General features: G+C 35.9%; 1 protein-coding gene across 2 annotated transcripts in view; it reads left to right on the forward strand.

Moving 5' to 3' along the window:
* Positions 1–25,166, forward strand: part of EFL1 (elongation factor like GTPase 1) — a 76,776-nt gene that overhangs the window by 45,346 nt on the left and 6,264 nt on the right. For both annotated transcript variants that reach the window (XM_062629845.1, XM_062629853.1), the window contains exons 16-19: positions 5,417–5,548; positions 7,978–8,125; positions 12,395–13,398; positions 18,182–18,366. In XM_062629845.1, the coding sequence (XP_062485829.1) occupies positions 5,417–5,548; positions 7,978–8,125; positions 12,395–13,398; positions 18,182–18,366 (1,469 nt within the window). The remainder of the gene's footprint in view (positions 1–5,416; positions 5,549–7,977; positions 8,126–12,394; positions 13,399–18,181; positions 18,367–25,166) is intronic.

A 25,166-nucleotide genomic window follows, 5' to 3' on the forward strand; every position in this document is an offset into this window, starting at 1 on the left:
GTAGCTGCTTGTCTGACATCCCTACAGTTGCCATCATTTAATCCCAGTAATTTGTAAAACATTATAAGATTCCTGAAATAAAAAGGCATACTGTTGTAACAGGGTTTAATCCCACCAGAAAGCCAGTTTCCCCTAGCAAAAGAACTTTTTTTTTAAGCAGTATTAGTCACCCTAATGAGTAACTGTGCTAATGGTATACTCTTTTCTAGGCTTATCCTAGATATTGAGAAAAGGAGAATTCTGTGAATAGATGGAAAGAGAATGATGATTGATATGGAATTATTTTCATTATTTTTTATATTTGATATTTGGCAAATATGTTTTTTCTTTCTGTTTTAATTGGCATTTAGCCTATTTAAGGAGAAACTGGAAACATCCAGGAGCCAATCATGATTTTAAGATTTGTGAATTTATTTTCTCATATGTGTTTTTTAAGGCACCTTTTAAAAATAAGATTTTTTTCAAAGGTCCTTCACTGGGGAAGGAAAAAAGGTATTCATATTACTGCCCAAAGAAAATTATAGAGATCTTAGTCTGTTTGTAGCCTCCCTTTGAAACAAAAGGCACATTGTCATTTTAAGAGTTCAGATTCTATAGATTTACAGAAGTTCACGTCACACCTCTTTTTACATGAATTACAAATGAGCTTGCATGGTCTTTCTTCACTGATATTAGTTCAGTGCATGGAGCGTTTAAACCAGAAAACTTTGCATATTGTAAAGCCTTAATCTTTCTAAACAGAGAATGTTGATAAGAAATGATGTATTTCAGTGGAGACAGAGTCTTAGTGGGAAGATTAACGCTTGCTTTTTGCTTTACTTAGTTCCTTACGGTGTTAGTCCAAAGCTTGACATGTCTCCATTCCAGAGCAGCCATGGATTCTAAAGTGGTGATATAGTCAGTGGGAGAAGATAAAGATCCACTGAACTAATGTGCTGAGTCTAGTAACAATGTGGCAGAAGTTAAAATTTAAACAGCTTTAATTCTTCGTTTGATTTTCACACTGGAAAGTAAATTATTTCCTTATCTGTTTGAAAAAGTTAAGCGTGGTGGTGGTGTCTGTTTTATTTTTTGCATCTTGAAAGAACATTAATTGCTAAAACTAACTGCATATATCTTGATCTATTATGTGTTCAGATCTTTATAGCTGAATTCAGCTGGAAATGTGTACTTTATCTTTAAAGGCAGCAAAATGATTGTCTGATGTGTAGTGGTTACCAACAAGACACAGAGGTGAAAAGTAAATGGAGGCTTGTCTTAAATCTCCTGCTCCTTTTGGAAATTTTACTTATGGTGTTCTTAGCTATTTTTGCCATTTAGTTTTTATCATGTGGTAAAAAACACTAGTGGTACAAATAGATGTATACTTGATTTAGTATTCTCATCTTGTAGGGCAAGTGATAGAAAGGACTCAAAAGAAGGACCATTGTAAATCTCACATTTCTCCATCTGTGTAATAATTTTCCCTGAGGTACACCATAATTTAGTCTACTTTTAAATGACAATCAACCAAACTCAGAACGTCTTTCATAATATTATCTGACAGGCTTTTCATGAGTTATTTCTCTATTAAGAGGATGTCTTATTTCCAAGCTACAGATTGACAATGGTTGTTGAAATGATACATTTAATAGTTTCAGATAGATTTATTGCTGGTTACTGTGAATGATTTGTCAGAGTAATCTGAACATAGTCTATGTAAAAAGCAGCTAGTTATATTTATACAAATACTCTTAGTATATGCGAGCAAAAATCAGTTTGATACTTACATGTAGGATTAGGTTCTTTAGGACAAGAGAGATAATTTGTAAACTTTTTAAAATTAAATCTCCACATCATATTTGGAGTCTTGCCTCTTTCTTTTATAGGTGGCATCAAGTTTGTAGAACTAATGCTACTCTGGGTATTTTCATCTGAGTGTTAAACTTCGTAAAATTGCCTTTCTTTCAGTGAAGTCTTTGGCATGCAGACAGAGCCCTGGAGAGTGGTATTTTCCTGTGCCTGTTATTATTCAAGTCCAGTTGAGTTCAGTCACGGTATTTATTTATTGACCAGTAATACACAGGAGTGTTCATAACATAGTTCATAACAAAAGTATTACTCTGCGGTAGGAGCAAAGCATTTAGGTAATGAATTCAAGAAAAAATAATCTAGTCTCATAGTTACCATCACATCTCAGATGGTATTCCTTGGTAGACTTGACTTTTCAGCGTGGGTAGCTTGCTTTGTAGTTCTCTACACTATAATCCCCTTAACAGGACTATGCACAAGAGAAAAATACAGTAGTAACTGTCTAGTAGATACGGCTCTTTGCCTTACATTATAAAATCTGAAAAGGTGATTTGATTCCTGACTGTGAAGAAAAGGCTTTGCTACCATGTACAATGTTAGAAGTAGTTACACATGTACCAAAGTATGTGATATTTCTCATGAGGGGTTTTTAATAAACTCATGTGTCTGAAGTTTATACACTCCCCAAACAGTCATAATTCAGCATCTATTATTCTGTACAGAAATCAGGTGGCACACCACAGGCAGAGTTAATAAAAAGGAGCAGTTTCCTGATAAAGTTAATACTCATGCTTGAAAATTCCTATAGACATTTCTAACTCTGGCTTCTCTTAAAATAAATGAATAAATAAAAGCAATGTACTACAAACTGCCTACCAGTGTGCATGTTGATTTGTGCGAGAGACTGCATACTTGGTCGATTAGGAATTCTTTGAGAGGTCACTATTGTACATCTCAAACATACTTACAAGGCTTTTTAGTATTTCAGTCTTTAAGCTAACTTAATACAAAACAGCAGTATTTCGTCTCCATTGCTTAAACAGTTTTTTCTTACCTTGGGTCCTTTCTTTTTGAAAATTATTGTACTATAAAAAGAAATATGAAGTAAAATGTGTGTGTTACAGTAATATCTGTCTTCAAGGGCCGAACAGGACAAAACCAGTTGCAGTACTAGCCACTAGGAAGAAAATTAACTCTGTCCCAGCTGAAATGAGGACACAGATCTTAAAATGAGAGGCATATTTATAAGCGTAATTTTGGAGTGTTTTTTCTAAATCCATTCACATAATTAACATATTAATACACACTTAAGAGTTGTGATCTCAAGTAGTATGTGTAAATTTCAGTGGGATGAACAATAAGTAAGTTTAAGATTTATGAATTCTTTCATTGACATCTCATGTGGTACTTTGGAATTAGTTATGTTATGTCTTTTTCTAATGTTATTCTGAAAATACATTAGTGGTAACTGTTAATCATGTTATGTAAAAATGTGCCCAAGAGCCTTTAATCATTATGGATTATTTTTTTTTTATTTTGCTGGCATTTATTACTAAGAATTTGTAAATGAAATAGATTCATGAGGGCTGGACACTGCTCTGTGCCAGCTCACGCAGTTAAGCAATTCAGACACTCAGGTTCCAAACCTAACAGATTTTCATGAAAACTGACTTTTTTTTTTATAAAATACAATTGTTGCCAGACACTAGTATAATTCATGGGTTTTTTTCCTTCAAATGTGAAACAAAAGAGCAGAAAGCTTTAGGTTTTCTTTATAGTAGTAAGAGTACAGCAATGTGTTAAAGAAGAGAGTGAGTCTATCTGAAGTAAGATTTGGTAACTTGATTTCTCTGGTTCACATTACACTGTGAAAAGAAGCTGTTCACCTCCCACTCTAAATCATTTTCTTTTTACCAGCTGGAGAAGATCAGAATAAAATGGGCCCATCCCTTTCTCAGTCCCTGGTGGTGATGATGATCCAGCATTTGTTTTTCATTCAAACCACATGTTGAATAAGTGAAAAAGAGGAAATACATACTGGTCATAGGTCAGGTGCAACACAGAGTTTATACAGATTTATTTTCTTCATAGCATCTGCTGTCTTGCATTTAAAGCCATTGAATGCTGTTCTGCTTCCAGTTAGTTTAAGACAGGTTTACTTAAATAATGACATTTTAGGTTTTGGCGTATCCTTCTGGCCAGACGTTCAGCCTTCAGAGCTGCAGAAATGTCCTGATTCTGCAGATGATAGCTCTGCAGCAGACTGGCTTTTCAGAATTTAAGCTCCCTCATGATCTCGTAGGGTGAAAGCTGACCCTCTTTGTTTCTTGCCTCAAATAAAGGCAACTAAGCCAAAAGAAGAACCTGGAAAAGTATTAGGGTAATAATAAGGAGCTGGAGTTAAGATCTTCTCTGCTTATCACTATTTGGGCAAGTAGGAGAGATGAGGAGGGAGGAGCAGAAATATACTGCACTGTACAATCCTGAATTTAATTTTTAAGCAGGTATAGATTATGAGCTAAAGGTTTCCGTTTTCTCGCATTGTTATATGTGCATTTAATTTATACTCTGTTAGAAGTCCTGCAATGCTCATTGCTTATGACTGAAGGAGAATCGGGAAAAGTGAGTGTATATATCAATATCAGCTTTATTTGTTGTCTTTATTACTCAAACACTTCTGGTAGTGCTTTTATAGTACTGACTAAGTTATGAATGATGTCCTGTTGGTTAGAAATTTGAAGGCAGTAAATTCAAATTGTCTTTAATGTGCCAGCCAGCCAAGGCTAAATATGCCTTTACAGCAGCTACTTTGCCGATTTATAGCTAATTTCTTTTTTAATATATTTTTTTCTTAGCAGTACAATTTAAGCTCAATTTTCTCCAACTTGCCAGCATTATAAAATGTATTGGGATTAGAATGAATAGGTTACTATGTCATAAATTAAATTTTACAGCATTCGAGTTACAGAAAAGGGGAATCCCAAATGGGCATAACGGGGGTGGGAAGAAAGAAAGAAAAAAAAAAAGGCATTCTTTACAATAAGAGTAATTAAGCACTGGAGGAGCTTGCCAGCAGAGGCTGTGCAGTCTCCATCATCAAAGGTTTTTAAAACCAGACTGGACCAGGCCTTGAACAACTTGGTCTGACTTTGAAGTTAGCCTTGTTTTGGGCTGGAGGTTGGACCAGGTGGCCATTGGAGAGCTCTTGCAGTCTAAATTTTTCTAAATTTAAACCAGCAAAAATAAGTTTTAAGTGGTACAAAGGACTGGATGTAATAGAAAGGAAAAAAAGTCCTCATGTCGTTTCTGTTCAGAGTCGTAAACATGCCTTTTACAGATGGAATGCAATGGGAACTGTGAGACTAAATATTAAATATCACTCCAGAGACTTTAGTTACCCAGATTGTGAGCGTTACCCAGATTGTGAGCAAGTATTTTAACAGATACATTAAATGAACAGTGAGGAATTTTTGAATCTGATTTTTGTAATTAGAATAAGTTCAGCTTTTTTTTTTTCTTTTTAGCTTGATGATCATGCTTTAGTCTTATTGAATATAACAGTGGGTAATTTTTTTGTTGGTTTCTTTTTTCCCCAATGTTTTTTTGTTTTTCAAATTCCTGTTAGGAATAGGAGGCCTGCAAGATTTTGTGCTAAAGTCTGCAACACTGTCAACATCACCAGCTTGTCCACCATTTACACCTCTCAACTTTGAAGCGACACCGATTGTGCGGGTAGCTGTTGAACCAAAACATCCAAGTAAGTTTAAAGGAGCATGGAGGTCGTAATGCAAATTCAGTGTGGTAGCAATGCATCTTCCCAGCCTTAGTCATCTGGCTAGTTTATGATCTAATCACTAAATAAGAGACTGACCCGGTCTAAAACAAATATGTGTTGCCTAGAGGGCTACTTTATTGTTCCGGTGAATTCTAGCTGTCTAGGTCGTGTATCCGTAGGTGAGGAGACACAGAAGACCTTGTCGTGCCCTTTATGGTCAGACTTAACTGTTCCACAAGTAAGACCTTATGTGATGCTAAAGGTTCACTATTCTTTTACTATGAAGGTGCGTATATCTTTGGGTTTTCCTTTCTGCAGACATTCATGTTGTATCGTTAAACTCACTGTACAGGTTTGCAGTGCTGCTTCTAATTGATACCCCACCATAACCAGAGAGTAGTATATGTCTGGATGTATTTGGATTTAAGCCCAATTTCAATCTCCTGTTGTAGTGTTAGTAGAACCAAAATAACTGGCTTTCTGTGCAGTTACAAAATTCTCTAACACTGGCATTACATGTTTTTTGGAAAGTGATTGTACAGCTTAGCACCTGTTTGTCATGTGTAATCATATGTTGTACATCCTGCATTTGTTAAAGCAGTTTTGAAAGTATTGGAAATTACTGGTTCTACTGAGTATAGCATTAAGTTGAAAATGTTAAAGGAATGTAATTCTAGAACTACTGATCAATTTTTGAGTAATTTTTTTCCATAAGGAAATGAAGCTTTAGCATTCTTATACCATTGCTTTATTTGTCCTCCCTGGTAACTTCTGAATCTATGGTTTGAAGTAAATTTGTTAGAGGGATGGAAGCCTCAAAGGTAGCTACACTTGCAAAAGTTTCCTGAAAATCAGCTGCTGCTTACAGTAACAGGAAACAAGCAAAATTTGGCCATTGCAGCCTTAACTTAAAGGCAATCAATTGGCCAGTGAGGTGGCCCTAACACATTGTGCCATATGGGTGCCTCAGATTTCCACAGCAAACCTACTTCACAACTGCATCTACTTATTTGGAAAAGTGACTCAAATCAATACAAGTTATTTCCCTACGTATATTTTACGAAATGACTGCATGTCTTCACATTCATGTCAAAATCTTCCTGAATGGTTCCCATAAGTTGTAAAAGGAAAAAAATTAAAAAAAATCTTTTCATCCCTCTTAGTGGGCTTAAATATAGAAGACAGGGTTGAAAGCGTTTAACTGTGTTGGCCATGGGAACTAACACCCTGGTATTTTCTACTTCTTGTTTATTTTTATGTCTGTTTTCCAAGGATACTTTTCTTTTATACTCTTACAAGTTTAGCATTAACTACACAGTATCATATTTCTTTCAATAGTCTCCAAGTGAATGACAAGTTCAGTGTCACTCTTCCTTCTGAATATGAATATGCATACCTAGAAAGCCTGTGGATATTCTTTACCCCTTATGTAAAGTAAGAAAAAGGAATCATAATTATTTTTTTAAAGTAAATATTAATTATGAATGGCTGCTGACATGAGGTGTTTATGCATAGCTTTGATGTAATCTAACCAAATTTGATTCAGCTGTGGTTGTTCATTCTCCATTAACTTTAAGGTGACTCTTTAAACACCTTCAATTTAGGGACAGCTGTGTTTTGTTTCACTGAAAACCTCTCACATGCCTGATTTTTCCCCTTTTCAGGTTGTAAGCACTAAAGCTTTTCAGTGGCTTCCAGATAGTTTAAACCCTTCCTGTGCTACATTTGCTCTTATGCCTTTTAAGTGATCCATATGGAATCATTTTTGCTTTTATTTTAGTAAAGTTAACATGTTATTATTTATGTCTTTGGAGCTTTTTAAGCATTAGCAATTTACAGGTTACTACACTTAGCCATGAAAGATTGCACAGAAATACAAGTATGTGCTGAAAGATTACTCTAAACAGTAGCAATAAATAAGAAAGGTTATATCTCTTGATAATTTGTGAAAAAGAGGAGTGAATTCCTGATATTTTTAATCACTTCATTTTTGTTGGTTCTGAGCTGGTTAAGAGCTGTATCTGGAGCTAATTGTATATAAGGAAGCAAGATAAGATGGTAGCTATCTTGATATACTAAACCTATTGTAAAACTATGTAAAACAAAAACATGCAATCAGTTCAAATGTATGGAGTGGTTATGTTTGTATAATGCTTTATCATCAGCACATAAACTCTTAGTGCCAAATGATGAGTATAGCTTATGCTCAGTTGCTGCTCTTAAACACACTTGGTAACTTGTAATCAGAAATTGGCCCACAGAAAGACCTCAAAACTTCGCTGAAAGTGTTCCTGAAGTATGTATTTTTGTTTATACTTCCATGAAAATGAGTGTTGTTGTTTCTCAATTTATCCTGCTTCCATGTACTGCTCCTTAAATGTTCCTTTGTTAATAATACCTTATTTTGCCAGGTGATATGCCTCAGCTGGTCAAAGGAATGAAGCTTTTAAACCAAGCTGATCCATGTGTCCAAGTTTTAATCCAGGAGACAGGAGAGCATGTGCTAGTGACAGCAGGAGAAGTTCATCTTCAGCGCTGCTTGGATGACCTGAAAGAAAGGTTAGAGGGGCAAGGAGGAAGACATATTTTTAGTTCAGTAGGTGTCTGGTGTATTTCTTTGTCAGATGCATATCTTTGATTTATATTCGAGTAAAATAGAAGCTTCATCCACCAGTGGTTTTACCGTTGGACCATAAATGTAACCTTTTGTAGCTATAAAATTACTTGCAGCTGGGCAGAAGCCACTAGCTCATCACTTCTATACATCTTACACACCTTGTGGGCACTTTCTAGAACTGATAAATTGCAATAGGTTCAGAAGTCCAATTAAGAATGTAATGTACCATTTGTACAAAATTAAAACCAAGGGGAATCATGTCTGATTCATGAACTCTCAAAAATTAGAAAGCATCGAGACCAGAATGCTCATACACACTGTCTTTTCCCTTGCTCTTCGTATTGATTTTTCTTTTTTAATGTTAATCTGTTCTCTTATTAATAAGCAGTATTTTCTGCAAGCATATATGCATACATTTAGTGTCATCTAATACAGTCCTTTCCTATAACTTCATTTACTAAAAAAATTCTGGTACTTCTTTCCATGTGCATTTACTGTTGTTTTCGTTCTAAACCAGAAAGCAAACCTGCTGATGGATGATTGAATGTTTGTCTAGCTGTACGCATGTCCTTTCCAGTTAATATCAGACAGCAGTAACTTCTTAGGAAAGCTAGCCTGGAATAGTTGTAAAATTTGATGTGTTTTAACAGTTACCCTCATTGCAACTTAGTGCAACACATTCTTACCGCTTTTAAAAACACAGTATTACTTATTGATACTATGTTTCAAGTAAGTTCCTTTAAAGCTCCTAGGTCTGTGCAGTCCTCAGTGCAAAGAGGTTTGTTTCTTTGGGCTCAAATTATATAGATTAAAGCTGATGAGTTCCTTTTCCTAGATATCAGTACCTATAATTTCAGGTGGTGGTAGTTGTTTTATTGTAAGCAGCTATTCAGCTGTAGGTACTGCTAATTAGAACTGAGGCTTGATGCTGAGTAGTGGCAGTTCTAAAACTAATTACAGCAAAATGTTTTAGCTTCAGAGTGAGGTAGAGCTGAAGTATAAGTGTTCCTAAATGCATTGTAGTAGCCTCACAGATGTCCATTCAATCATGTAATTCATCCTTTAAGTCATGCATACTGGAATATAATTTTTGCTAATTTTGATTTTGAATGTAAACTATGGTAGCATGAAAATCTACCTGCATCTCCTTTACAAGGATCAGTGACTTATCCTTGTCTGGAAACTAGCTTTATTTGTATAATAAAATGGTACTATACAAACATTCATTATCAGGAATGTTGTATAAATAAAGGTAAAAAACATCTGGGTTTTAGAAACAGGTCATTCCAACTATGGTCTTGGTTTCTCCATGTGTTTTAAAACCTAAGTGTAATTCAGCTGGCAGTTTCAAACATTATTTTTTATACGATCATATGCAAACAACAAAACAAAATCCATTGTCCGTTGATCTGCTGCTAGCTTGCTATACCACAGGCTGTAATTGTAGCAGTGAGATAATGACCAGTAGCATATAATTTTTATGGATAAAATAGCTAGAAAAAGCCATTACAAATCTTTGAAGACACAGGTTTATTATTGTACCAATGGTAGGAATGTTTCATTTACAAACAAGGTGTTTCCTGGAAGATTCTGCTATGGGACCGGTTTTTCTCCCTTCAGATGAGCTGAAAAGTACAGGCTATTTTCCAAATCTGATGGGAAACTTTCAGCATTCCAGTATCTTCAGCTGACTTAAATCCAGAATGTATTTGAACAAGATGCTGATAATGTGCACTTAGTAAACATCCATTTCACAGTGCTAAAAAAAATAGGGCTTTACCATGGTTCCATTGGCAATTTTCAGCTCCTGTGATTACAGTAAACAGATAAAATACCATACAGGATATTTTGAAGTCATGAAATTATACTTGAAGATAAAACAGGTGATCCTTTATGAATAAATATAGCGATGTTTATAACAAATCTGCACTTCCTAGCTCGTGGTAAAATAACACATTGGCATACTCAAAGATGTGAAGCTTTTACTTTTAGAGCACTTTAATCACTAGTAATTAATTTTCCTCATCTTGTGAAATACCTTTTAGAGTGGTATTTCAGAAGGTTTTCCTGCAGGGTACTCACTTCAAGGCAAATAATAAATATGAGCTAATGTGAAAAAAATTGCTGTTGGTTAATAGCATTGCTGCAAACAATGCATCAGTTCCTTAATAATCAGATTTTATCACTGTTATAACTACCAGTACTACAATATTGCTGAAAGTTCCGTCATATTCTCTTATTGTGGTCTGCTGTACTTGGTTTTTCCTAAATGTTTTTATCTCCCACACAGGTTTTCTTCACTGTGTAGGGTATTTTCCAGCTTAGTCTAAAAAACAAAGCTTCTTAGGTTGTATTTTTAAACTCTTGACCAAAAGGATTCCTTTAAAAATTGCTAGCACTCTTGCAAAGCAGACTATAAAGTAGTTAAACAGACTGAACTGCCTTGGTATGATTTTTTTTTCTTCCTTATTTTTTTTGGCTTGGAGCATAACCAAAATCCTCACCTACTGCCTTGTACCCCATTTTATTTTGTGCTTTCTGTGGTCCTTTAAAGGCAAAGATTGAAATTACCTTTTCTTCATCAGTCCAAAAGTAAGATTCGTCCACAATATTAAAAGTGTTTGTTGTCTTTCATTTGGAAATTCTATTATCTTAGAAAATCTTCCAATATAAACTCTTCTAACAAACTGAAAGCATTTAATGACCTGAGATAATAGGGTTTTCTGATACCAAATTGATAGTTTAATCTTTGTCTGTAGTTAATGGTCAATTTATTTTAATTATCTCCCATAGTTGCTTTTATATTTTAGTTTTGTATAAAGCTGTACTCACATAAGTAACTTCATAAAAAAAGCACTACTTAATTTTCATTGAGGTAACTGTACAAAATAACACTGCTTAGGGTGTATAAGGGAGAGGGACTGTGTTCTGCTTTATAGCAGAGAAAAGACTGCTGCTGACAGGTCTATACGTGAAATGATGGCATAATTCTGTAACCGAAGTTACCCTACCTGGTGATGCTCAAGAGTTAGCTATTTCACTTGAAATTTGTTCTCTTTCTCAGGCCCACATAAAGGCATTCCAGTGTAGGTAATCAGTGACTTTACCTTTGGAATAGTGCCTTATATATTTAAATTTGATACAAGATCACAATTATGAATGATCCTATAGGTTTTCAGGGAGAATAATGCTTAAGGCTTCTACTAGCTAATCATACTATGAATTTGTGAGGTGCTTTTTTTTACCCTACATTAACACTCCCCCTGCTTCTGTGCTGCAGTGCTAGTTTCCTGTACAGACTGGAATCTGCTGTGCCAGGAGTGTGGAGAAAATGGGAATAGCAGCTCTCCAAGCGCTCCTAGCTGTTCTTGATCTGAACCCACAAGGTTATGGAACAGTGACTCCACACTTCTTCACAAAAGGCTGTTCAGCATACCTAGTGCTTCATCTTTTGAGAGCATCTCAAAGGGTGACATGGTTTAGTGTGTGGTGTCCCTGCCCATGGCAAGGGGTTGGAACTAGATGATCTTAAGGTCCTTTCCAACCCTAACTGTTCTATGATTCTATGATCTCAGTGTAAGAACAGATGTATTTGTTCAAACCAAGTGTCCATCATGCTCAGTACCATGTCTGTAGCAGTGTGGCCTAGAGCAGATGTCTGGGGAAGAGTAAAAAAAAGAGTAAGCATAATCCTTTCCTGGGCCTTAATAGTTTTCAGTTCAGGGCCTGTTGTGGTTTGGTTATCGGTTAATCTTCATCAGCCTTCCCCATGCCCTTCATGATTTTGTAGACCTCTGTTGCGTCTTTGAAATATCTGAAGGCTGCTTGTACTATTATACTTTTGATCATCCTTATTCTATTTTTTTAACTCTAGTTTTACTGTCTCTTGTTTGAGGGGAGAGAACACCAGCACATAGTTACCAAGACGTATGTGAACCAGTGATTTACATACACGCGCGGCACAGTGTTCTTTCTTTCATTTTCTCAGTTCCTTTCCAAATCTTTATGAAGACATAAGAGGAGACACTTCCTTCTTGAAGTACATAAAGTTTTTCAGAGTTTGAGTTTGAAATCCATTATTAGTGATCTGTGTTGCAGTCAGATTTATTCATGAGCATCTGTTCTGTGTGAAGACCATTGCTCTACCTCCTACCCCTAAATTTAAAAGTATTTTTAAAGCTTTAAACTAATCTTTAAACTTTATTTTATAGGTTTGCAAAGGTACAGATTAGTGTATCAGCACCTATTATACCATTCCGAGAGACAATAACGAGACCTCCTAAAGTTGACATGGTGAATGAAGAAATAGGAAAACAGCAGAAAGTTGCTGTTATACACCAGACAAAAGAGGACCAAAATAAAATTCCTGAAGGAATTCAAGTTGATTCAGATGGGCTTGTTACGATATCTACTCCGAATAAACAAGCTACTCTCAGCGTAAGAGCAATGCCACTTCCTGAGGAGGTAACTCGGCTTCTTGAAGAAAATAGCGACTTAATTCGAACTATGGAACAACTCAACACATCTCTGAATGAAGATAAAAAAAAACATGAGATAAATCAGAAGACTACGGATAGGATCAAGGAATTCAAACAGAAGTTGGAGCAACATCTGCAGGGAAGAAAGTGGAGAAATGCTGTTGATCAGATATGGTCATTTGGACCACGGAAGTGTGGGCCTAATATTTTGTTATATAATTTTGAGGGCTATAAAAGGTCTGTGTGGCAGTGCCTTGGGAATGCTGTGAAAGAAGTGAGTAAATACAGAGACTTTGATAACAGCATAGTAAGTGGATTTCAGCTGGCTACGCTTTCAGGTCCCATGTGTGAAGAGCCCCTCATGGGTGTTTGTTTTGCAGTGGAAAAATGGGAAATAAATAAAGTTGGAGAGATTCTGTCAACTAATAGTCAGGATTCAGAGGAATGTGACGCCTTAGAACATAACCAAAATGAAGATAGTACTCTAACAAGCAGTTGCACTGATGAAGTTTGCAGTGTGAATGAACAGCAGGGCAGCAGTCAAAGTGTTACAGAATCCCCTGAGAAAATTAGTAAACACAAGGGTGAAGCTTTACTTGCAGACTGTTACGGTCCCTTCTCTGGACAACTGATTGCCACCATGAAGGAAGCCTGTCGCTATGCTTTGCAAGCAAAACCCCAGAGGCTTATGGCAGCAATGTACACATGTGAAATTATGGCTACTGCAGAAGTTTTAGGTAAGACAGACAAAATAAACTTTTGTCAAGAATTTGCTTGCTTAGTTCCAAGGTGAGATTTTATTATCAGATGAAATCAGAAAGTGTAACTTGGTTACAAGTTTTGTCAGCAGTTTTTTATAGTTCTCCAGTAGTAGTGTAGTGCTCGTAGTATTCATACTATTCTGAATGAAAATTAGCATTCTTTTAGCTTATCTGAAGCATACACATAAATAGCAGTGCTACACTTCTTTGGAAGTGCAAGATGCAAAATGTTGGCTTTTTATGAAGTTTTTGTAATACCAAATTCAGTAAACATGAATATTAATGTTGTGCCTCATAATTAAGCATTAGTTCCATGAAGAGATGAGGAAATCTACCCTGTTTGTAAAATAAGTGCAGAATCTTAGTAAATGCCATTTCAAGATGGTTTATGTTAATATAATCAATATATAAACAAAATCAGGAAGAAGAGAGGATCTCACTGTTACAGTCCCATTGGTAATTTTTTCAGTTTATTTTTTTTTGTAGCATCTGTATCCTTCTGGTATGCAAGTTGCTGACTTTGCAAACCCAGCGCATGCAAATTTGTGTCACTTGTATTACCTTACCGCTTACGCCTACTTAAACTTGTTTTAATGACCTACTTAGAGTGCCACTCAACTTACCCTAACATTTGTTCTTGGAGTTTTCCATGGGAGTTGCTTGCATGTGGAATCCGATCCAATGCACTGAGATACTCTTTAAAGCTAGCTTCCATTGCATTTAAGCTATCAGCTAATTTACTTTAACTATACTAATCATGGTAGAAATTATAGTATATCCCACATAAAATAATTAAAGAATTGTTATTTGTTATAAAATTCCCTGCTGTTGTGCACAGAAACATTATGATAGCAGTTACACAAAACAAATTGGTTCAAAAAGCAAAATTTACAACTGTATGTATTGGAAAGAGATGCCATTTGAATGAGCAATTATTTTGTACAGATGCATGATCCTGTTCTGTTCTGGCAAAAGGTGTCCTATGGTAAGCTTATTAGCACATTACCTTAAGCTAGAACTTAATGTGATGTAGAACTCCTGCATTTTAAATTGTCTTTACTTACTTTTTAACAATTTAACAAAATTATGCTTTGTAACATTGCACATCACTGTTCCAGGAATACATTAGCACAACACTTCTGAATCTATATATAAGCAATATATCCATTTTCAAACCACAAAACACTGTATAAGCTGGTTTTGAAAATGCCTAGTCCTGAAGAAGCATGATTGTTTATAGTGATGTACTTAACATGCATCGGCTCATCAATTGTGCTATAAAACCAAATGGAAATATGGCTACTTAATGTGCATATATGTATATATTAAATGAGTATAATTTAGGGCTCAGACGTGCAACCAAATTAGTCCAGTCCAATGAATGTGAGTTGTGCATTAATAGCTACGGACATGCACTTCGGACATTACAAATTCATGGGTGTATTCTTATTATGGAAGTTTAAGGTAATAAATTGCATGCTTACTAAGGGAAGCAAAGAGTATGGATGCTAACCATTAAGACTTGGGAGTGGACATGTGATAAACCACTGGCTTTTGTTACTTTATTCTTCCAGTTGGTCTTCCATACATTGATACCCAGTTGAGTTTAATTTATCTTCATATTAATCTGCTTGTTTCTAAGATGCTAGCTTCTGAGAAAGCTAGTTCTTTTATGTTTGTCGTCTCACTATATAAAGCTCTTTCCATCAGACTTTTCTGACAATGAAAATAAACTACACTGGAGCTGAGGAGAGGAGCATGGAAAGAGGAATGCAGAAATGGGTTGAAGTGTATGTGTTCAGTTAATGGATGTTGGTTTTAGACTTGGGTCTTACATACACCTGAAGTTTCCCAGTAGTTTGTACTTTGAGCATCTCATTTCTATAGTTAGTTCATTAGAAAAAAAAAAACAAAACAAAACAAAAACCAAAGAATTTTTGCACACTCCTGCTTTATGGAAGTTCTGTGTAAACTGCTGAAAGGTGAGTAATATTCTCAACTAGTGTCACATGTTTAATTATTATTAGCTTTTGCCTTTGATATTGCTTCCTTTCAGGGTTTTCTTCCCTTCTGTCTTTTGTGTTGTGGAGACTGAAAACTAGACTGTCTTTTCATTTTGCTGGTGTCAGTGAAACTCAGGGAAAGGACTTTCCCAGACTCTCCTGTAGCTTTTGCTTTTGGATTTTGATAGCAATTCTCATGTCTTTAATTTTCTTTAAATAAAGTTATTAAGATTTTAGATCACAGTATTTTAGGGAGCAATTCACAGCGATTTAGGGTATTATCATTGGTGTGATTGAAAACTTGCAGATTTCAAAACAGAATAGCAGCTTCTCCTCCCCTTTTTTCTGAGTTTACAGTGACCCCTAGGCTCTTGCAGATGGTGATCCTGTTGTCCTTCCACAGTATTTCTTTCCTGTATGAAGCTTAATTTTTTTTTAGTGTGCAGAAAATACAGAAATTGGTTAGCATTTTCACTTGACACACTGAAGTATCCTTCTGTGAAGTGGTGAACAGGACTTATCTAATATTTTAAGGAGCTGAACTTAATGCATATTTAAAGTGAGCCTGTTATGCATATTACTTATTCTGCACGTTGCAGCACTTAGAAGCTGTTTTTGAAGTAGTATATTATTTTCAAAATAACTTTCAGCTATTTTGAATAGGAAGATCTTACAGTATTTCTTGCTGATTGATGCCATTCAGCTAAGTAGAGATAGAGACAGTATGTCTTCAGTATACTGCAATCTGCCCATAGTGGTAAGACTAAACACCTTATGTAGCTTCTTTGTGATAACATTAATTGAGGCAGTAGTCCAGACTGCTTAGATGAAATATATGTAGCTAGAAATCATTTAGTAAGCTATAAATTCTCTTCTGGCTTTTATGTTTTCAAAGAATAATCTTCAGTGAATTATGGCTGGAGTATGTTCATCTAAAGTGCTTTGTGACAAATGTTACCTTATCTCATTAGTATGTATGCAAAGTTTTCTATATCCTACTGAAAATAATTAGTAAAAGTGTTTGAATTACATTAGTGGTTTTGAACTTACTTGCTTTAACAAATGGCCTTAATGTATACTGTCATACATACACAGTATATGTACAGTGACCATGACATGATGCTCTTTTACAGTATGTTTAATCTGGCTTTTTAAAGCACTTACTGAATTGTGAGCTCTGCTGAGGTATGACCTTTTCATATGTGAAAATTCTCTGGACTTAGTGAAATTTCCATAGACTTGAAATTGCTTAGTTAATGTTAACAAAGGATGTATGTGCATGGCAAACTCAGTGAGTTATCTTCAGAATGGCTTAATCTTTTTGTGATTTTTAAATACAGAATCTTAAGTATCTCCTCAGTTTACTCATGCGCAGAAAGAATATTGTGCATAGTGAAGGTGACAGATCAACAGTGAGGAGGTCCCATTAAGGGCACGAGCAGATAAAATTATCAGTGGTGATAGAAAGAACGCTTCAACCCACATTTTATTAGAGAACTGTAAACTCGGAAGCAATTGGTGATGAACTGATGCTTTATTACCTGCTTCTGACAGGAAGATTTAACTGCACTACCTGTGTGCCTGTGCTGAATTTCCTGATCAAGGACCAGGTTCTATATTTAAAAGATAAAGGCAAATAAACCCACTCCAACATTTCCTCTAGTATCCCACAAAAGACTTGCAGTATGTATGCAGATCAATGTATGTGGCTATAGTATTTAATGGTATCTTTCTGTCAAGTCAAAATGATGGCACGTATTAGGATGTATATTTCTCCTTATTTCCAGTAAGAGCTAGATCTGTCCAGCTGTATAAGAGGTACAGCATTCATGTTTTTTCAATGCGATATATATAAAATACTTGAACCTCTCAGAAATCAATACAGATTTGTTCTTCATTAAGGTACTTCTAATTTGTGCATCTAACTCTTACTAACTATTCACATTAGTAAATGAAGGCATTCCTAAAACATTTTTCCAGTGCATAGGTTTTCTTATGTTTTTGTTATCTTAACACAAAAGTATTTCGTAGTATTTATCTGTAAAATAGCACATAAGTTTGCAGAAACATTTTAAAAAATAATGCCTACTGTAAAGTCAGACACAGGCATTTTCACAGCTACTTTCATGATATATACGCTGTATTTCAATGGACTGAACGGTAATTTGGAAAAGAAAAATAATTATCCATGGCTACCTTAAGACTGAATTAATTAAAAACCTAGCAACACATTAAGCATAAACATGTAGTATTTCAGATAAACTAGTTTTCTGTAATTAGAATAGCACTGCTATTATTATTACTGAGACAAGAACCACGTAGGGATATGTTGATCCAATTAAACTTCTGAAGGTAGCAAAGATATGATTCCTGAAACACAGTAATGTTTCTTAGTAATGTTTCTCAAATATTTGGTAATAAGAAGTGAAGTAAGTTAGGCACATCATCTGGCAAAGAGCCTTTTAACAGAATAGCCATGTGATTATATAAAATGCACCTACTGCAAGCATTATCTAGATCCATACAGTAATAATTTATCAAGTGTTACTCATGGTTCTGCACGTTGTACTGGCAGAATATGTTGTTTGTTTGAATTTAATGGGTATACTTAATTGATCCACTTACAAGGGCAGAATTTTGGCCAAAGAAATGACGTATTTTACTTAATGCTGAACTTCCCTGGATAAATATTTATTTCTCTTCATGATGCAGAATATGAATATATTGGTAAAGTCATTAAAATTATGTCTTTGCAGGTCGTGTGTATGCTGTCCTGTCCAAAAGAGAAGGCCGAGTGTTACAAGAGGAGATGAAAGAGGGGACGGATGTGTTTATTATAAAGGCAGTCCTGCCAGTAGCAGAAAGCTTTGGTTTTGCTGATGAAATCAGGAAGAGAACTAGTGGCCTGGCCAGTCCGCAGCTGGTGTTCAGCCACTGGGAGGTAAAAATATCTATTCACTCCATCTGTTTTGGTGATCTATTTCCTGTAGATGTGGCAGGCTGGAATAATAAGCGGAAAAGGTTAAATTTTGGTCAAGACAGTCAGTTAATTCCTTTTGGAAATGAAGAGGAAAAAAGTAGCTTTATATTAGTCTTACTTCCTTTTATAGATATTCTGTTCAGAAATGTATTTATATTTTGTTTAGATGAGATGCTTTTTTATTTCAATAGAAAGTACATTCTTCACAAATGAAACTGATTCTTCATAAGTGTGTTTTCCTGAATTTCATCTGCCTCTTTCATGACTTCTCTGGTAAACTTGTTTGTGGAGTGGGAAGAAAGAAACATCTACAAAACGACCCTAGCCTAACAATAGTAGAAAATGTAACAACAAATCTAATGCCTATGATTCGCATTAGGGGTTAGCAGACACTTAGGTATTTTTTGTCATTGTATTTCCAAGTCAGCATATATTTTCATATTTAAAGGCAAAGGGAATAGATTTCATTCTTTCAAAATTAAGTCTGGTGATAGTAAGTAGAGGTGTCCTCAAAATCATTCTGTTTGGTCATCTTTGTCACTTAAAGAAATGAAAAGGTGAAAGTATAAAGGAAATATGCAAGCGGGAAAGCTGATAAGGAGTGTCATCACGTGAGAGTGCACTGTATTTTGTTCCTATGATGTGGACAGTAGATCTTCAAGGAGAAATACAAAAACTCTAAATCAGAGTTCCTTATTCAAGACAAAAACCCTGCAATGTAGGGCTTCTTGGAATACTCCAGTGAAGGAGCTAGAAATAGATTCAAGGACAGAGTCAGTGGGTATAAGTGTTCCACATGAATTCTTTTAAATAAGTCTCAGGTTTTCTGTTTTGTTGCGGGGTGGGGTTTTTGTTGTTTGCTAGTTTTTTGGTTAGTTATGGTTTTTAGTCAGGTATCCCTTTATTTGATGTTAGGACCGTCAAAACTTTTGTAAATGGATTCCAGAGTCTTTGATTTTTGTTTCATCTTCTGATTTATTTTGTGATTTCAAACATGAAGTTTTTGAGTAATAACAGCTACAGATTTTTGAAGCCACTAATACTCTATGTCATTGCCAGCTGTGGTCAGTTTACCACTGTTTGTCTCTGAAGTATGCACTGTTTTTTCACATGGTGTGGATTATTCTTCATTTCCTGTAGCTAAGTTGTCCTAATAGGTAGTATCTGTTAAATACTTCACTAGCTCTGTATCTCTGTAATAATCTTTAATAATCTGAATTGTTAGTAATTGTTGTGACTGCCTCTGGAGTTTTGTATAGATGCTAATGGAAAAGGAGGATATCTGCAAACCAGCAGAGTAATGTGCAATCAAAAGAGTCAGGGATCCTTGAAACAGTAGGCTTGGAAAAGTACATTATGTCTTCCTTGGCAGTGGTGCCTTACTGGTGTTAGAAAATAATGATGTTAGGAAATGTAGTGGAGCATGGTTTAGCTTTCCTCCCTCAATACCGATTCATGTGATCTTGTAACTAAGTCTTCACAGAGAACAACTGAAGGGAAAAACAGAGCTACACTGAATGAAAAGCAAAAGAAAAAAAGAAAGGGCAACCCTCTATAGATGGTGTATGCACAAAAAAATGGATAAAGCAACATCTTTTTGAGTGTAGTGGTCTAGGTGTAAGCCATTAACAGGTTAGATACCGCAGACTGTTTGCAGGATTACATGCAGTAAGTAGCCTGATAAGTTTTAGTTGTTGTTATATGAAGTGCAGCTGGTGAGGTTTTGTGGCTTAACTGGTCTTTTGGTCTTTTGTCTGAATGGCCTCTGGTATCAGTGTCCCTAAAGGAGCGTTAGTCAGAAAGGTGTTAATTCCAGCTAATCATTGTTTTGTGCCAGTTTCTTTCTGATTTGTGGCTACTGTGCTCCAATACTAACCAAAAAACATAATCCTGACCTTCCCTACTATCCCCAGACATTGGGGTGTGTGTTCATTCTATCAGATATGATGATTTTCACACAGGAAAATGTTCACACTGAATTATACGTATGTATAGGAGAGGGAGATTTGAACAACTGGCAACATTTTCTAAAACTGACCCTCTGGAGAGATTATAATTACAGCTAGTATGTTAAAATTCAGTGGTAGTAGGAAAAATTACAGTGTAAGCCAGTCACCTTTCCACCTGACAAATCTGTCAGTGGGGAGGGGAGGGTTGGTTGTTTTTTGTCACATTGAAAGTCATGCTCACATATTTTTGTGACAAAATAAGCCTTTTAGTAAGCTACTAGCAATGTTGGCTCTGTGTAGTGATGGCAGAGGGAGTGCATGCTACTCTCACATCATCAGCAGAATTGCTAAATAAATACAGTTTTCAGAATCTCTAGTGGTGGTATGACAGGGAAGCCAGGGAAAAAAAAAAAGGTTTTGTGTCTCAAATCACATGAGTAATCTGTAGAGCTTTTCTCTGGTTCGTTTTCTCTCTGCATTCTGCTGAAAACAAAACCCACAAATAAATAAAAATGCTGTCAGGTTTCATCAGGTATTAGGCACGATTTTGACATTGCTACATTACTGATGAATTCTTAAAAAATACATACATGACAAACATCAGCATTTTATTTGAATCCAGTTATTTAATGTATCATTGTGTAAGGCAATGTGATGTGAACTCTGTGTAATACTGTACTATTTTGTCCGTAGTGCTAGAAATGGAGAAGGAATGTGGTAGCTGCTTGGTTTTGTTTTCCACTTCCTATGTTACCAAGTGTATGGTTGCTGCTTTAACCTCACACTATCCACACCCTTCCCATGACATTCTGAATTGATTCTTTGTTAGTGGTGTTTTCTCAGTGTGCTCAGCACATTAACTGAGTACCGGGGACTTGTATTTCTCTGCACAGGTTCCTTCTAATATGTTGTTATCCCCATTTTACAGATAGTGAAACAGACACATTTGGTAATTTTTAAACTTAAACACAAATCTCATGGAAATCACATGCATAAAGTATGTTTAAAGAAGTGAGGTTTGAATCCATCTTTTTTATTATTATTCCATTTCATTAATGTAATTTCTAGACTGTAAGCACAGGCAGGTCAGTGGTAGAGCCTACATTTAAATGAAGTAATTTTGGTCTCTCTGGAAATGAAGTTACCATTTTTTTTTCTTCAGTTAATGAATGTATTTTGTATAGTTCAGATTTCTTCAGCCCCAGGGGATGGAGGAATGCACATATTGAGGTCTATCTTGTTAGATACTTCTTTTTTATTAATTTCTTCTGTCATGCTTATACAATTTATTCCTCCCTGTAGAGGACAGCACCAGAAGAACATTAATGGGAGCTCTTAGTTTGGTCCCAGTTTAAACAAATTAGTTTTAAAAGTTAGCCAAGTGTTTTTCTTTATGATATCCCAAAGCAAATGTTAAGTGTATTGTGTTTACTTGGCCATATTTTCTTAGATTTCAGTATAAACTTTCTTCTGAATTCTTAGTTTAAAATATATAACTTTGGGATAATAATTACACTCCTTGGGGGGGGGGGAGGGGGGGGAGAGGTTGGTTGTGTTTTTCTTTTTTAAATCCTTGAATTAATAATTCATTTTCAATTAGTGTGTGGTTTTGCCTGAGCCTGTTCCCTTTGTTCTCCCTTGATTCTTTGCAGTTACATCTTTCACTCAGTCATGTTGTTTTATCTTAATTGTAAGGTTATTTGTACAAGAAGATATTTGTGGTTGCAGAATGCTAAGAGTAATGGAGCTCTAATGCCACTTGGGAAAGGTGTTATAGTAACAAAAAAAATGCATGTGGCTCTGTTCAGATGCTAGTTGAATTTTCAGCAAGTGCAGAAATTGTTAAAGACATCTACTAGTTCTGACGTTGTGAAATATGTAGTATTCTTGTTAACTCATATCTTTTAAATTGCATAATGATTGACAGTTAGACACAGGTGTGTTCTTGGTGGAGCATGGTTGAACTATAAACACATGCTTAATCTGAATTGTTCTTCAGTATGCCTTCCAAGTAGAATAGTGCCTAGTATGTGCCTTAGGGCTCTGAAGGCAAGAGATGGTAAGAGATAGGCTGAATGTAGTAAGTGGTGAGGCATTCTGAATCTGGAAGTTTTATATTCTGAATTTTAATCCATTCTGTTTGAATTGTAAGTCATTTTACAACTCAGAAGATGAGAGCTTAATAGAGGAGTTGCCGGGTGAGATCGTTAAGCTTGCATTAAATAGCAAGCAGACTAGGGTTGTGGGAGAGAATCTGAGAATCTGTGAATCTGTACTGGGTTTGAACTGTAACTTCATATACATCGTTATGCCAGTGCCAGTTAGGCATGTAAATGAATTCTGGCAGTAACCTTGAACCTTTCAGATATGAAAAGCTATTTGTATTGGCCAGGACATCTGAAGGTAATTAAAGTAGTAAATAAAAGTGGTAGTGGTGTGGCTTTAATTTTCCCTCCTAATATGTGTTTCTTAAGTAATAGGAAAATATGCAACAGTAGAGCCACATGTCTCCTTTTCTTTCTTCCTGTTTTTAGCTACAGACTGAAGTCAAGGCTAAAGCTGATCTGTTGATTGGGACACTAACAAGGATGATGCTCTTGAGCCGAAATAAATTTGTATGAGTTTATAACTAAATGTGTAAAAGTTCAATATTAAAATATTTATTGGAAGAAGAGTTCTCATATCTGACTTCAGGCATTTTAAGGCCTTTGCTGTCCCCATATATATAGTGTATGGAATCTCTGAATTACAAAATGCTTTTGGATGCTCATTTCCCTGTAGGGAACCCACACTCCTAATATATCTCTGTAGGTTAAACATCTAATGTTTGACTGAAATTTATTCTGTATCCCCTTTATCTTATCCCTTAGAAGGAGCTACATGATGTTTATTTGATGAGTTGATCTGTAGTGATGTACAGTGACAGCATTCTCTGACGCCAACAATTGCTTGCAGTGTAGTCAAACAATTGGTAAAAAGGGAGGCTGAAAATTAGTTGGGTTGTTTTGCTTTCAGGATGTGGCATTGAGATTAGCTATTTATAAAGCAGGCAATCTGGTACACAAAGTATTTGTGTTTTAACAAAATAACTGTAACTTGTTTTATTTTGAGAATATATATGTGTAGGTGCTTCAGTAAAATTCTTTAGCTAATGCAGATATTTCTTCTCCCACCCTCTGTTGCTTAATCCTCACCCCCAGGATGATGTTTTGTGGAAGTGTTTCAGGTGCTCAGTGCTTCCCACAGTCAATTAGTACTCCTGAGTAGGAAAGGAAGTGATACCTGCTTTCCACTGTAATGGAATGGCTGCAGCAAAATGAAGAGGCTGAACCTGCAGAGAATACTCTCTCCCTTTCTGAATGGGAAGCATTTGGAGCTTGTAAAGGCCTACAAAGGAATAATAACATACCTGTTATGAAGGGGTTTTCACTGAATAAAACCAGTAAGACCCTACAGTTGGTTAAACAACAACATAACAGCCAAACTTGTTGAATCTTTCCTTGAGATTTTAAGTTGTGGTTTCTTTCAAGGGCAGGCTAAGATCCTGGCTGCTCTGAAAGCAGAATAGCAAAATTAGAAACAAGGGTTTACCTATTCTTCAATTGAATACTCTATTTCAATGCTGTGGTACAGAAATCACTTCAGAAATGGCATTCAGACTCTCTACATTTTAGCATCATGCCATTTTACTGGGGTTGATGGGAAGCAATTATTCGTGTGGAGGTGGCTATTGAAGTTGCCAAATGTCATCTTGCAACACTGCTCTAGAGTCCATATTTTCTTTCACATGGAAGTAAAGAATGATTTGAAAAACTGCCTGTGCATACAGGCATTAGCATGGTATGTGTTGGGCAGTGGTGTGCTGAAATTCTGCCAGTTCTTTCTTGACTCTGTAGCTGCTTGGGTTAAACATAGGAATTAGCCAGTCACATGGGTATGTCTGCATTACACCGTGTGTGATACTCAAGAAACGACTTACTTAGTGAAATAATGGGTCTTTCTGGATCTGAGGTCACAGGAAGAGTATAGCCAAGAAATCACGGTCTATCCACTTCTGAGGTTGTTGTCTCCTCCCTACCCCTACTCACATCCCAAAAATGTATGAGAGACACTGTCTAAAGCCCACTCAGTCCATCTGACCTCAGTCCTACCGGGTACCCTGCCCAGTGTCCTCTGTTCAGGAAGCACACTGCCAGTATCCAAATGGCCTTGTGCATTTGGTTATGCTTAGTGCAGAAGCACTTTTACAGCATTACCCAGTGTATTACTGAAAACCTGGCAGGTAACAGTTTTTCAAGGTCACATTTCACCTAAACCTCTGCAAAGTTCTGTCATTTTGCCTGAAAGGTAGAGGTAATTTCCATTTCATAGGGCTGCTTCAGACATGGAAAATGTGCATGTCAGCTGTACCCTTTTAGTTGTGTAGTTTATGTCATTACTAAGTGATGAATACCATTTGAACTCAACGTATTTCTAGCATCAGTTTTTCTAAGGTAGAAAGGATTCTGATATACTGAAGCCTGTATCATCTTTGAAACTGTGCATAATAGTTCTTTTAAATTATCTCTTTTTTTCAAACAGCTTCTGGCATAATGTTTCTCCTGGCTTGCTAAAGGGCTTCTTGTGGTATTCAGTCACACTGAATTTTAGTGGTACATGGGATTTCTTACAAAGCAGTTCACAAAGGCCATAATGCTGCTTGCTGGACTAAAAATCTTCATTGGACAGTGTAAGACTGCTCTTTCTATTCATGGTCCAACTAAAGCATTTTCTACACTGATAGTATTTGGCTAGAAAGAAATTTTCTGTCCT

This window comes from Pezoporus occidentalis, unplaced genomic scaffold (genome assembly GCF_034315485.1).
Source record: "Pezoporus occidentalis ecotype Australia unplaced genomic scaffold, CSIRO_AGI_Poc_V1 ctg11, whole genome shotgun sequence".
In the NCBI taxonomy this organism is placed as follows: Eukaryota; Metazoa; Chordata; class Aves; order Psittaciformes; family Psittacidae; genus Pezoporus; species Pezoporus occidentalis.